The sequence below is a fragment of the Cavia porcellus genome, unplaced genomic scaffold (assembly GCF_034190915.1).
Source record: "Cavia porcellus strain 051 isolate PalLab524CR breed Dunkin Hartley unplaced genomic scaffold, mCavPor4.1 scaffold_17, whole genome shotgun sequence".
In the NCBI taxonomy this organism is placed as follows: Eukaryota; Metazoa; Chordata; class Mammalia; order Rodentia; family Caviidae; genus Cavia; species Cavia porcellus.
Genome location: NW_026947500.1, coordinates 42,506,190 through 42,521,343, shown reverse-complemented (window position 1 = coordinate 42,521,343; position 15,154 = coordinate 42,506,190). Strand labels below are relative to the sequence as shown.

General features: G+C 50.0%; 1 protein-coding gene across 1 annotated transcript in view; it reads right to left on the bottom strand.

Annotated features, from left to right (window-relative positions):
• Positions 1–11,167, bottom strand: part of Cry2 (cryptochrome circadian regulator 2) — a 31,086-nt gene extending 19,919 nt beyond the window's left edge. Inside the window, exons 1-3 of the mRNA XM_003465141.5 lie at positions 10,917–11,167; positions 3,704–3,812; positions 1,333–1,475 (exon numbers count right to left, since the gene is read on the bottom strand). Of these exons, the coding sequence (XP_003465189.1) occupies positions 1,333–1,475; positions 3,704–3,812; positions 10,917–11,131 (467 nt within the window). The 5' untranslated portion in view covers positions 11,132–11,167. The remainder of the gene's footprint in view (positions 1–1,332; positions 1,476–3,703; positions 3,813–10,916) is intronic.
• Positions 11,168–15,154: the final 3,987 nt, after the last annotated feature.

Genomic DNA, 15,154 nt, shown 5'->3' with positions numbered 1-15,154 from the left:
GCGTGGAGGCAGGGCCAAAGCAGGGTCCTCAGGAGCCACCTAAAGACAGAGACTGACCGTGTCTCTCCAGCCACAGGAAAGTCCCCCTGGCCTTCTCGGTCTTTGGCCAATCTGACCACATTATGGCCCTCTCTCCCCAGCAAGAGCCTTGGAGAAGTGTGTGGAGAGCTTCGAACGTGTTCCTTTCTAGAAGAGCCACCTGCTGATGGCCCTGCTTGTTAGAATGGGGAGGTTGGCGGGGGGGGGGGGGAACTGCAACAACTGACACCTAAATAGCACTGTGGTCTGCAAAGTGTTTTCCACGAGTGGGTGAACTAACTGGACTCATGCAAGAAGAAAAAGTGGATATGGGAGGTCAGGATGAGAATGGAGGCTGTTCGTACTAGGATAAAGTGGAACAGTTTGCAGCCAGATTCCCGGGCTCCGGCTGGACAAGCAGCAGCTTATGCTAGGCCTGGCTGGCGGGTGCATTGTTCCCTGTCTGCTCTCTGCTGGTCCTCTGTGAGCCAAGGTACTCGGCTGGCGCTGCTCTGCAGTCCCCCACCCAGGCACGTGTCTGGAGGAAGAGCTCTGCACCGCCTCTCCTTCTGAGGCCAGGCTCACGTGCGCAGCTGTGTGACCCGGCTCCTGGCGGGCGGCCCAGTTGCAGAGAGGGGGCAGGGACCAGTGGTGGCTGCCAGCTTGGCAGTAGCAGGAGGAAAAAGGGGAGGAGGCACAGAGGTCTGTCACTGGCAGGCAGTTGCTCTCTCCTTACCAGGTCCCTGCAGAGATCTCTAGAGCCCCAGAGTGACATCGAGATGCATGGCCTGTACACCCAGAGAATGGGTGTGTGTGTGTATGTGTGTGTGCGCGTGCGTGTGGGCCGCAGGGCGCGGGGGCTCACCCTTGGTATAGATGCTAGACCTACAAGACCAGGGATCTGTCTAGGACAGAGGGCAGCACTGACAGCATGACAAAAGTGGGGTGCACAAAGTGCCCCACAGGAGCAGCAGCAGCTGAGTGAGGAGCAGATTTATGAAGATCTTAAGAAGGGTTGGGGCTGGGGATTTAGCTCAGCGGCATAAGTGCTTGCCTTGCAAGCAGGTGGTCGTGAGTTCGATCCCTGGTACCGATAAAAAGGAAAAAGACAAAAAAAAAAAAAAAAAAAGAAGGGTCCCTCAACCTCCCATGCGCTGGTCTAATCAGCCTCCTTGCTGCCCAGTCAGGTTATATGCTCTCGTGACCTGCTCTAGAGGCCCCAGCTTTAGAAAATGCCTTACCCTAGGAGCCAGTGGACCTGTGCCAAACCTGCCGGAGCTCTGCTCATGATGGGTTACCTGACCCACTCCTCACCTGTCCAGGTCGTATAGGGTATGAGAATTCTCGGTCACCACTTCCACACCAGCCTCCTTGGCCATCTTCATGATGGCTGCATCTCGCTCCTTCCCAAAGGGCTCGGAGTCATACTCAAAGGTCAGGCGGGTCACCCCCCATTCCTGCAGGGAGAGACTCTGTCACGGCCAGTGCTGTGTGGGGACGTGGGGCTGCTGGGCAGGACCTCCTTTCTGGGAGCAGACAGAGCCAGCGTCTGGCCCCAGAAGAACGGCTGCGGACACACAAGGGATGCTGATTAAAGTGACGAGCACTGAGGCTGAGGAAGTGTGAGGAAGCAGGCCGCAAGGCGAGTGGCACCGCAGTGATGTCGTCAGGAGAGCGGGGAGCCCTGTGCACCTGCCGTACCCCCAGGGTAGGAGAACACCCCAGGAAGCTATAAATACAGGGCCCCCGGGGGAGCCCGTCATCCAGAAAGAGGCAGGGACTCACAGTGGAGGCAGGAGGGGACAGGACTGCCGCTCCCATCTGCTCGGCAAGCCTTTCCCAGGACTCCTCATAGCCTGCAAACTGGTGGCCTAGTTTTCTTGGCAAACTCATGCTATGTGAAGTGTCTTCACTGTTTCCACAGCAACGCTGCCGAGGCCAGGAGCAAACAGAGCTAACAAGCTCCAGCTCTCTGGCTTGGGATGCAGGAGCGAGCATTAGCCCCAGTTAGGAGAAATTAGAGCAGAGGAGCCGGAAGCTTGAGGGGCGTTCTTCAGTCTTGAGTCACTTCTGGTAGGGATGCCCAGGCCTCACAGCAACACCAGGGAAAGCCGGCCCAGCGAAAGAGTGAAAGGCTACAGGGACACGTCCTGAGAGCCTGACGGGCAGCTAGCAGGGAGACGAACACAGCCCAGTCGTGGTCGCTCAAGGCTCTGACCTAGAGAGCAAGTGTCCCAGGCATGGCCAGGCTGACCTGGTCCTGACACAGCCCTGCTTAGGGGGAGTGGGTCCTCAGCAGGCGAACAATCCCCCACCCACGGAAGGAAGCACTACACGTTTACCAAGCTCTTCCTGCAGCCCAGGTACTACGCTTACAGGACCATGTAGACTATACCACTACGTACATGCCCCTGTGAGTATTAATACCCTCATTCCTTCTTTCGATTCTCCTGAGCCACGTCCTGTTTCCAACAGAGCATGTATCATAGGGCATTGAGGTTGCCCATTACCTGCCTGGTTTCCATCACTGTGGGAACCCAGAGCAGAAACCATGCTGCATCACTCATCATCACTATCTGCTACCTGGTATGGGGCCTAGCACATAGTAGAAGCTCAATAAATACCCACTGGCTGGCTGACTGAGTGAGTGGTCTGCTATCTTAGCTGTAACTGGGTTGGCTTCTGAGGTGCTAGGGAAGAGAGGAGCAATGCAGAGGGATAAGAAAGTCCATATTTTCCCCCTTTTGTGCTGAAGATCAATCCCAGGTAGAGGGCTGCCAGGCAAGCAATCTGCCACTGAGCTACACCCCAGCCCAGTGAATATCTTCTGTGGTAAGGTGGGTGAGGACACAGCTCTGCATCAGTGACTTACGAGCTTTATGACCATAACTGTTCCTCACCCATAAAACAGGGGGAGCCGTGCTGCCGCCCAGAACTGCTGCTGGGTGGGTGAGTGCATGTGAGCTCTGGACTCATAGTGCTGGCCCAGTCCCCGGTGGGTGAGGGTGGTTATTAGTTATTGAGTGGTTTGTCTGTGCATGGATAACCGTGGGGATGGGGAAGAGAAGTGAATGATTACATCAGGCTTCTTCTGCCTCTGCCTATGAGTACTTGTTTCTCTTTGGCCTCAAAACATGCTTTTGAAAGGACTGGGAACGAATGGGCTGCCATTCCCAAAGGACACACAGAAGTCTATATGGCATCCTGGTGAAGATTTTATCACTGGGAAGAAATAGGGAGGCTCCCTTGGAAAGGTGACTTTTACCCCTGGAAGCCATGAAAAGTAAGACAGGAAATAGCCCTGACTAGACAGGAAACCCCACCCTGCAAGTCCTGGCATCGCGGGAGCCCTATTACATCTTAGTGGCCTGAGCTAAGAAAACATTTCAGGAAGCCATCTAAGGAAAACATCTAAAGGGCTCCCGAGTGGAATGAATGACTGCATCGCGTGTCTGGACTGAGCTGGGAGCTCTCCAACAAGACGCTGGCCTTGCACAAGTTTTTCCCTAACACACTTTCCACCCTGCCTGCGAGCTCATGGGCCGCCTCTGCTTCCCACTTCCCTAGCATCTGATGGCCCCAGCAGCCCTGCCATTTCCATGTCCTCAGTGACAGCAGCATCTCACTGCGCCTGCAGGCAAACCCAGGAGCAGCGGCTCCCCATCTTCGCGGCCCGCACACTGACCTTGAATAGCCTTGGGAACACATCCGCTGGCTGTCCCCGGACCACAAACAGGCGGGAGTTAAGTTTCCTTAAACTCGTGTCCAGGTCCTCCAGAGATTGCAGCAGAAACCTGCAGGGTCCACACAGGCCTTATGAGTGGTCGTATAACACAGGCAACTGGCCCACTTTGTGCTAAGCAGGGCGCCTAGGTCCCAGCCAGGAGGGACGAAACAGTGGGTCAGCGTGGCCTGGAGGGAATCCTGGCCTTGCTGCCTCCTGGTCACGTGACTGGGGTAGTGCCTGCACCACTGTGGCCTGTTTTCTCCTCTGCAGTAAGGAATTATGCCACGACCTACAAAGATGCTGACACGTTAGTACTCAGAACTGCTATGAGAAGAACATCAAGTAACGTGAGAAAAACGTTCAGCCCAGTGTGGCACAAAGAACTAGGGGGAGAAACAGGAGCCGCCCTTCCTGCTCTGCTTCCGAGTGAGTGATCAGACACAAGCGTCCTCTGGGCTCTCGGCCTCTTGGGAGGTATGCAACCATCTGCCTTAGTGTGAAAACAAGATGAGAAAATGGATGAGAAAGCCACCTTCAAAAAGTCTGTGACATCATGCCGTGGAAAAAATCAGGTGCCATCCGTAGAGGAACAGAACCAAAGTCCTGCCTGCCTGGGCTGGAGACTCCCTTGCCTGTCTGCATTCAGGCTTTTTGGGCTGCGCGTTCCAACACTACAGTGACACACGGCCTGGGCTAGGGCCTCAGGCCCAGGGCTCTGTTCGGCAGGAGACTCACTGCTGAGTTCTCATCAAGGAGGGACAAGGGACTTAGTACCAAACATGCTGGGTTTGGGGTGGGAGGACATGATGGATATTCAGGAGCCCCTGCAGGAGAGCGGGATCACCAGGAGAAAGGACAGGAAATTAACCTTTGCTGAGTACCTCCGGTAGATATTTTTAAATTAACATTTTAACCAGGTAACTATTCATGTGTTTCAAAACCCCAAGGACAAAAGTGTGGTGCACAGTAAGAAGTGTCTTCCTCTGCTTCTCTCCTCAGATTATCAATCTGATTACATCTGTCATGCTGTTTAAGTGCATTTCCTCATTTAATTCCTAAATGCAGTTTGAAGCAAACTGTACTTTCCCCATTGTATAGATGAGGAAACTGAGAAAGTCCGGGGTTATTGATCTAAGATCACAGCTTTATTAAGTGTCAGAGTCCGTACCAGGTCGGTCGGACTCTGTGTTTCCTTCTCTGTGCTGCATTTTTAGACTTCCAGTGCCACGCCGGTGCACTCCAGAGTGAGACTTGCAGCCCTGAGCTTGGGATCCAGTGCCATGATGGATGCAAGCCTCACATGCTGACATTCTGCTGCTCTTCCTCAGGGCTATGTCTTGACAGGGCACCCTGCCTTGTCACGGGTCCTCTGAGGAGCCTGCTATCTAGCTTGGCCTCTCCCCAGCATCCTTCAACTCTGTCAACAACAAGAGTCATCTGATTTTATTTCCAGTGCAACGAAACCCTGTACCTCCTCTGCAGCACATCATAGTCCCTGACCCCTGGTGGCTTTTCGAGCAGTGACAGTGCCCAGGCTGTAACCAGAACCAGCCACGGCCGCTGCCCCTGACGTGTGCAATAAGGCACAATCCCATGACCAAAGTGGCAGGCCCACATTCCAGCATGAGCTGAGCCCTGGACTGGGGTCAAAGCATCACTTTTTTTTTTTTTTTTTTGTCTTTTTCATTTTTATCGGTACCAAGGATCGAACTCACGACCGCCTGCTTGCCAAGGCAGGTGCTTATGCCGCTGAGCTAAATCCCCAGCCCGGGTCAAAGCATCATGTTAGCCATACACAGCAAGCAGGGTGAATGATGGGAGACTGACAGGTGAATGTGTCTGTGTGCAAACTGGAAGCTCCGCCTCTGTGAATTCCTCCTTTGAGAACTTGACACCCACTGAATGCTAACCATTTATGTGACAGCGATGCTAACCATTTATGTGACACTGCCTTTTTCTAGGTCTTATTACTCCTCCCAGAAGGACAATAAGAGGCCCATGAAAAGTCTGTCACCTGAAACCAGCATCAGGTAGAAGCCTAGGGACAAGTGGTGATCTGAATTCCACAACTTTTGGGCAGATTCCTGCAGCTGAGCCTCCCTAAAATGTCCTGTCATGCAGTCCAGCAGGCTGCACCAGACTCTGATTTGAAGCCATAAGTAAGGCTCAAATGCACACGAAATCTAGGTTCTGGAACATGCTGCAATCTGCCTCCAAGGAGCTTTATTTTTAGGCCTTATTTAGCTTCTCTGCTCTTCTCTTAGTACACATAAGAGAGGCCTTGTCACTCTGACAGAGATGTCTACAGCTAGGACAGGAAGGATCAAAGGCCCAGTTCCGAACCCAGCAATTCAATACTGGCAACAGCATTTAATAAGCATTCAAAGTACAACAGGCACCATTCTGCGTACGTTCTTGTTCAGTTCTCAAACAGCACTGTAAAGTGGTACTATTTTTATTCCCACTTTACAGATGAGCTAACTGATGCACAGAGAGAGTAAACAACTTGCACATCACCAGACTTTGTCCCCAGGTGATCTGTCTGGGTCAGTGGGGTTTTTTGGTTGTTGTTGTTTTTGAGACAGGGTCTTGCTATGTAGTTCAGGCTGGCCAGGAACCCATGGTGATACTCCAGCCTCAGCTTCCTGAGTGCAGGGATTAAGACATGCACTACCACACCTAGCCAGTGTGTTCATTCTTGGGCACCAGGATCCACTGTCTCTGTGCAGGCAGCAAGGAGCCATGCTATCCAGGGCTCACCCATTAGGGAGCAGCACAGCCAACCCAAAGGCCAGTGTGGTCCCCGCAGTGTGGTCTGAGGCTCGAAGCTGGCTGTGAACACAGAACCTCAGGTTCCATCCCAGACCTTGAGCCTGCATTTACAAGATCACCTGGTGATTCATTTGTACATTTCTGAAATGGACTTTGCTTCTGGCTTTTGTCCTTGCTTCACATGTTTCTACTGTGCACTCTCTTGCTTGCTTTTTCTCTCTCCTCTCTCTGAGATCCTGGTTTTCTGCCTCTTGCCCTAGGGAAATGCTCTGTGATTTTCAACTACCCTGGCATAAGCCCTGGGAAGAGAGGGCTCTGCCGGGCTCCCAGGAAGAAAGCAACAAGCAGGAGACAGAGCGGCTCCTGGCGGCCCACTATCCCACGACTTTTCAGGTCTGCCAGGTGACAGTCAGAGGGACTGGAGCAGGGCAGCTACTGGGCAAAGCTTTCCAGGAGCAGGGGTGCACATTCTTTCACTCAGCCGCGCTGTGCCTCAGAGCCCTCCTCCTCTATACACGCTGGCTTCTGTCTGTTCCAGTCGGGGGATGTCCAAAGGACATGGGCACTGGAGGCATGGTGCTGAGGTCTGGCACCTCACCCCTGACAATTCTAAGCTGAGCTCACATGGCCCCAATTCCGAGCGCACGGTCCTGTGGGAGCAGTCCAAGCTCACCCTCTGGATCAGACAACACGTGCAACCGAATTACATTATGTAAGTCTCCGGGAGCCAGAGGCAGCCAGACTGGAGAAAACCAAACTGGGATTTCCAAAAATACAGACGACTCTGAATTCAGGGACTCCAGCCGGCTAGCCCTTTGGAATAAAACAGGCAGATCCTCTGGTTCAGTACTTTACCAGGGAACACCGCTGTGTAGATGGTGGATTTCTGAGACAGACTTTATTTGCTGTTAATGGGGGGAGGGAGGACAATAAACAGTGAGTTCTTCTGTGGGGTCTAGACCGTCTCTGACCAAGTCCCTCCGCTTCCAGCCGAGGTTATCTAACCATAATATACCGCTGCCTGGCACAGCCTGGTTACATTGGATAAACGGATAAATTAACTTCCGCTAAATCATCAAGAGAACATTAGCCTCATGGAAAGGAAAATTAAAACCCAATTCATGGCACAGACTAAATTCTAAATACTATTCAGAATATATCCTCTCCTCAACTCAGACAAAGATGGAGGTTTCATCCCTCCTGGGCAAACAGACACATGTCCTTGGTAGTAGAACAGTAAAGCACTATTCCTGGATACCAGATAAATGCTTCCAAGAAATAGAATCTCCCCAGCAGGAGACTACTGTCCTCAATTTCTCGCTGCCCAAGTTCCAGGGAAGACCCACCCCCTTCAACAGCCCAGTGCTGGGAGTTTAACTCCCAGCATTTGGGAAGAGACAGGCTCATTCTCACCAGGCATCTGAAGAGTTCCCAGTTTACCTCATTTACAAATTCTGGGAGACACGGGCTGAGACAGCACATTTTATTTCTACAGCTCCCTCTTTCTCAGGAGCTCTTGCAAGACATGCAGCATAAAGCCAGGGACAAAATGATTTTAATACAGTGTGAGGAGAATCGCTGCCAACATCTGTCCTGGTTACAATTGGGGAAAAGGTAATTAAAATCTGTAAAGGTCTATTTTGAGAACCCATTTTAGAATCCAGAAGCTCCTCATATCCTTTTGTTTCTGCTCGCTCTTGCTATAGAGCCTCTTTGCAGAGGCAGCAAATGTGAGAAAGGTGGGGGTGGAGAAAAGGGTGAAGGGCTCATCAGTGCGTGGAGAACATTCCTAATTCCAATGAGCTCACAGATTTCCTACCACAACTACTGCTGGCCCCTCCAACCCAGTGAATGTGCATTCCTCTCAGCTGCTTTTCTCTGTCCTCCTTTAGAGGGCCACCCATGGTTATTTTCATTTAATTCCATCTGCAGAAAAATGCTGTGTGGGAGTTAGGAAATGCAGGAGGGTAACAAAGACAGATCTGGATTCCCTGCACTTCTTACAGAGGGACCCCCACCTTCCCTGGAGGTGCTTTTCAGGCAGAGCACCTCAAGCAGTTGAGAGCTAGGATGTTACGCAGCACAGTTCTCCTAGACCACTCCCTGGATCCAGAAAGAGCCCACGGAAGATTACACATACCATAATTATGCAGAGGTACAGTCAGCTGGCACCAGCGCGCCTCCCTACTGCCAACCCTGGGCACAAAACAGAAGGCCGCCCTGCCTTCAATCCATTTGGGAGCAAGAATGGCGGGGCTGGTAGTGGTGTATCTGTTGCCAGGCCCACGCGTGGTTACCAAACTCGATCTGTTTCCTGTTTTTTCACCTCTTTCTCCGGGATGCCAGCACTAATTAGACTTCCTGCCAAGGCGCTGCAGCAACATACTTCCCGGGTTGCCTGGCGAGGTCTGTGCTTCTCAGGCTTTGTTGTAATGAGTTCATTAGAAACCCGAATGTCAAGGCCAGAACAAGTCAGTAAGGACAGGGGTGGGGGACTTGCCACCTTTAAAGACCCTTAGGGGACTCCCAAGCCAACACTGACTGCCATTGCTCTAGTCCTTCTCCCTGTTTCATTGTTCACAACACTTAGTTCTACTAAATTATGGTTATTTAGATGTCTTTCTCTATTAAAAAAAAAGGCTCTGGTAATTTTGGGAACACAGACATACACCTCCTCCTTTACAGCACCTTAGCACTGTCTGGCAGGTATTAGGAACTTATTAAATAGTCACTAGATTAATGTGTGCATTCCTGCACGGCCCTGACTTGGAATTTAACTCAGGCACCAGGGCTGCTACATTCCTTGTCTCCTTCACTTCCCGAAAAGCACAACCACAAAAAGGTGACCCGCAAAAATTCGATAAACACAATTCCTAGTAAAATTGGAGTTTAATCAGCAACAGAGTTTTTGTTGTTGCTTTTTAATCTCCACTGCCACAAAGGAGTAGGCAGTTCTCTGTAGTGTCCCAAAACCCAGTAAAAGAAATGTAGCATTCACAACAGTGAGACAAACAGAAAGCTGGATTTTATTTAGGCTGGCTGTGGTTGGCACACTGCCAAACAGAGGGGGACAAAGTCTGAGACCTGGTTTAATGTCTACACTAGAGATGCTAATTTGAGGTTGTCAACCCAACAACCTCCTATCTATAGAAACTGGAGCAGGTCAGAGCAATAGAGCAGACTGAAAACAGTGTGGGCAAGCTCTCCACAGGACTATCTTTAGTTGTTCCCTCTGTAGAAGTGGGGCAGGAGAGGGCATTTAATAGACATACTGCTAGGAGCACTCAAGTCTCTTAGCAGGGCACATACCTTGGAGAAAAAAGAATGGAGGCCTGAGAGCCACTGTTTCCTGGGGGAAAAAATCCTGCCTCTCTGGGCAACAAGACCATGTGCAAACACCTCTCACTATAGTACAAACAAACCAAGCCACTGCTGTAGGGTCGTAAATACTCATGGGTACACTATGTATCAAAACTCTGTTTTGAATACAGTTATAGAGAAAATGTACCAGCTACCTGTTAATCCTTTCCGCAGTCCTGGAAAAGGATTTCACCTCTTGATAGCCACCAAAGAGATCCTTGATACCTGGCTTTCCTCCTCCTAACCCTTATCACATCAATTCATAAAATTAATCTATAAAGACTCAGTTGTCTTCTAAAATCAGCTCATGAGAGGAAGCAGAAGACAGTAACATTTAGGTTCCTTTTAAAATTTTTTTCTAGTAAGATCATAGTGGCTGAAGGGATTCTCTAAAATGAGTTAAGTAGTGCTCTGGCACTCAGGATAAAAAGTGCCTCTAGCTGAAGATGCCCTTGGGATCTTTACCTATAAAACAGGGAGAAGGCCTTAGTAATGGCTAAGCAGGGTCTCTAGACATCTCCAGAGGCCCAACTCAGGGTGGAGGAAGCCAGGATGGGTGAAAGGATCAAATAAACCAGTGGTTTATGGATGACCTCCAGGAGCCCAGCAATGAACTCCTCTTTTAAAGAAGGCTAGCAGAGTGGGCTGGGGATTTAGCTCAGCGGCATAAGCGCCTGCCTGGCTAGCAGAAACCTTTTCCTGCTGTCAAACCAAAAAACGACTCTCCCTGTGCAAGTTCCTTAGAACCCACCCCAGGAAGTCCCCGCTGGGCCACTCATTGGCTGCCGGTCTCTGAGCAGGTCCACTCTGCGCCTGCGGGACTCAGGGGTCCCATCTGTACGGTGGGGACCACGTCTCTGTTCTCTTCATCCTAGGCATGTCGTGGGGCCCAAGGGTGACAATGCAGAAAGCGCTGTGTCACAGGTGGCGCCTTGGCCCAAGGAGGGCACGAGGTTGAATTACTACCCAGGCACCCCGCCCGTTTCATCAGCGGAAGGGACTGACTCGACCTTCCGCCCGACAGCAGCCGGCTCCTCACCTCCAGCGGTTGATCCCCACGGAGGACGAAGCCGCGAACCACGGGTCGAGGATGTACACGCAGCGCACACAGCGCGCCCCGCGCACGGCTGCCAGCAACGCTGGATTGTCGTGGAGCCTCAGCCCTTTGCGGAACCAGTGCACTGAGCAGGCGCCCTCCGCGCCGGTCACTGGCGTCGGGGCAGCGGCTGTCCCAGTTCCCACAGCAGCCGCCATCTCTGCGCAGACTGCTCCAGCTCCCGCCGCTCCGCCCCAGTCGGTGCCGTGAGACACGCCCATAACCCGCCCAGTGACCTATGACGCCACAGCTCCTCAGCGAAGCCCCGCCTCCAGAGCATCATGCAATTCTGTCATTGGCTGCATGTCTCCCGACCGGCGATTGGCCCAGAGGCGCTGGTCAGACCCCACCCCCTCACGTTCCCACCATGTGTCTTCCCGCCAGAGAGGAGCGGGTCTTCCAGCCAGTGACGCAGGCGGGCTCCTCTCCAAGGACAGCGTGAGGGCCTGTCTCGAGGGACTGCGGATCCTTTACTCGCGTCCTCCCCGGGAATAAGCTGCCTCGGCTGAAGGAGGTTGCTGCAACTCTGACCAGTGATTTACAGAACTGCAGCCAGCTTTTTCTTATAGTATCATCATGAATGTGGTTCCACTTCACCTGCCATTTCTAAAAGAGGCGCGTATCTTACATGCCAAGCTAGACAATAATCCGTTTACACAAACTGGGCTGTCAACCCGACCCAGTTACATTCATTCAACAAAGCCCAACTAAAGAGCTGCGCTTAGTCTCACTCTAGAGATAAAACAACGGAGAGTCCAGCGACAGGCTCTATGTTATAAGGCGAGTAAGAAGATTCCCTCAGATTATGCTGATCTCAGAGCTTCTGCTTTTTACTCACGAAGCTATGCTTCTGTCTGTGCTGAGACGCTTGACATTTCCCAGTGGCAGGTCTAGAATGAGGGAAACTAACTGCCTTTCCAGGAAGCAGTAGAGGGTTTGGAGGAGGGATGAAGAGCATATGGGCTGATGGGGCTGGGGATTTAGCTGAGCAGCATAAGCGCCTGCCTTGCAAGTGTGTGGTCGTGAGTTCATCCCTGGTACCAATGAAAAAAAAAAGACAAAAAAAGAAAAGAAAGAGTATATGGGCTGAGACAGAATGTTGTCATATGAATTTATTATTCTTTTAGTGGTCCCAGTGGTACCCTGTGGCACAGACTGAATTCCATGTAGGATTCAGCGATGTGGCTGGCGCTGTCCTTTGACCTGGGGTCAGGTAGAGCCTTCTGATTCTTCTGGAGTCTGGCAGAGGGTTTACTGATTGATTGGCCAACTGGCTGAATGGCAAGAGAAGCTGTAAATACCAGCAGCAGTGTCAAGGGTAGACTAAGTGACCTAGTTAAGGCTGGAGCTCTTGGGTTATTGGGTGGAGAATGATCTGTTTCAGTTTGATCGTCTACTGAACCCATGCTTTTAGAGCCTCTCCTGATCTCAGGAATGAGCAGTGGAGGAATTTGGTAACTTGGTCAACAATGTAGTGGTGTTAATTGGATCCAGTCTATAAAGTCAAACCAGTGCAACCATAGCTGTGTCTCATGTCTAGGGCAATGCAGGAGCTATTCTCTCAGCACAGCTCACTTGCCCCACCCTACACATTAACTCCTGTTGACCCTGGATCATTGATCAGAACAGATGCCATTTTCTCGCTGTCTCCTCCCTGCATAGTGCCCCACTGCACTCTGACCTGGGCACGTGTGCTGGGATGTCTCGCTTTGTTGACTGTCTGACTCATTAGACCAGAAACTCCTGGAGGGCAAGGCCATGACTTGTATTTCCAAGGTCTAGCTTCACATGTAGCACTCGAAGATTATTTGAGTAAGGAGAACTAGAGTCTTTGTTTGACGAGGACCTTCAAGGCTTTTCCCAGTCCTGGCTTGACTCTGTCCTTAATTTTGTTTAATTAAAAAAAATTTTGAGACAGGGTTTAGCTACATAGTTCAGGCTGGCGTTGAACTCACTATGTAACCTGGGATGGCCTCAAATTCTTGGGTATCCTCTTGCCTCAGCCTCCTAAGTGCTAGGATTATAGGTGTGTGCCACCATGCCTGGCTCTGTCTTTAGTTTTTAATCCCCTCTTCAAGTGCTTACTGGATGACTCAGTGGCACTTCTCTTTTGTTTTTCTGTTTCCCTCCTCTTCTATCCCTCTTTCTGACTAGACTGATGCTTTGCTAGCAAGGGAATATATACTGTAAGGAAGTAGTTCTTTCCTACACAGTTTCAAAAGTGCTTCTGCACTTCATAATGCTATAACTGTAGACTCCGTGGGGACAGAGGCCATGCTACTAAGCAGTGCATTCCTAGCATGTAATACTTGCTCAATAAATATTTGCTGAGTGATTAAGTCACTTATCTCTACCTCACTAGGCTACCTTGAGAGACAGCGTAGTGTGATGGTTATGGCATAGTTCTTACACACTGGAGTAGCTGAGCTCGAACTCCTGATTCTGCTTTCGAACTCCTGATTCTGCTTTTATTTCCTGTGACCATGGATAAGCTAGTTAACCTCTTTGTTCCCACTTTCTTTCTCACTAGAGTACAGATGATAGTGTTCTAGGATGTGGTAAGCACATTTACTATGTCTGCAACTATTACTCTGAACAGTAGGGTCTGTAGCTAATTTTGCCTTTCTTTAACACTCAGCCCTGTGTTTGTTTGTTTACTTGTTTGTTTTGTGGTACTGGGAATTAAATCCGACTTGTGATTCACTCGCTTTAGCTTCTCAAAGTGCTGGAATTACAGGCATGTATTACCATGCTGAGTGCTGAGTCTTACATGTGATATGTGCTCCATAAATGTCTGAGTGAATACAAAATTTTACTCACTGGTTAAAGTTCTCTCTCTCTCTCTATTTTTTTTTTTTGTACCAGGATCAAACTCACAACCTCACATTTGCCAGTCAGGTATTTATGCCACTGAGCTAAATGTCCAGCCCTTAAAGTTCTCATAATCATACCAATAATAAAAAATAAGTAATTGATGTCCCAAACCTAACAAATCAGTTGTTTCTTATCTTCCTGTTGCCACCTAGATTTTGTTTATCTAAGTTTAGCACTTTTTAGGGAGGTCTTTTTCGAGACAGGGTCTCACTATGCAGTTCAAGTTGGCCTTGAGCTCACTTTGTAATCCAGACTGGTCTCGAACTCAGAACCATCCTCCTGCCTCAGCCTCCAGAGTGCTGAGATTACAGGTATGTGCCACCACGCCCTAAACTTAGTAGTTTTAATGAAAGCAGAAGTGCAATGTTGCTTTGTGTTTTCAAATTTAAAACATCAAGCATATTCTATATTGCTGTGTTGTCTTTGTTCTGCACCATTTGTGTTATCGTCAAGTTGATAGAGATGAATTATTATGCCAAGTGATATCCAAACTTGTTGCTTGGATATATTAACAGTAACATCCAACAACTAGGAAATAAACCTAACATTGGATAAGTTACTGGAGGCAAAATCTTGAGGGACACCGAGAAACTGCAGAGAAATCAAAGAAGCCTGTATGACACTAAAGAAGCAAAAACAGGTAACTGGTTAGCTCAGAGCTTTGCGGCTTGTTCTTTAAAAGCACCTCTGAACCGTGGTTGCTATGACGATGCCGAACACCTGCCCTTTGCTTCCAAGAACCAGAGAACAAAAGAACCTGGGTTACACTAGGGGACGAGATTTAACGGGACCTCTTACAAGTGCCCAGGGACGACACACACACATTTGCCAGGAAGTGGGAGGTGTCTCTTTTCCCCGAAGATATTTAAGAAGAAAGATCCGTCTTGTTTTGTCTCTTTTTGTCAAAGTCCTGCACAAAGACTGATTTACTCAACTTTGTACATTCTTTTTGAACTGCCTGGCGTAGACCTAAGATGATTGGTTGATGGTCCAGGACATCGGGCTGCGCCCTCTAGTGGTGAGACTTAGTATTTGACGGCTCTATGTGTGTTTGTGCGGGGGTGGGGTGGGGGACCTCGGTTACCTGTACATGCGCAGTGTGGAGCAGCTGCTTTTCCTTTTTCGAAGACTACATGCAAACCCACTTGCAGGTAGTGGGGGAAGAAAGGTTGGTTCTTTGAACTGTTCAGTTTGAGAAGCCTCGAGGATTTATGAAAGTGCATAAAGCCAAGGTCTCGAGTTCCGTTTTCACTAGGAAGCTGCATACTAACATGGGCCAGCTCTTTGATGGCTCTGTGCCTCAGTTT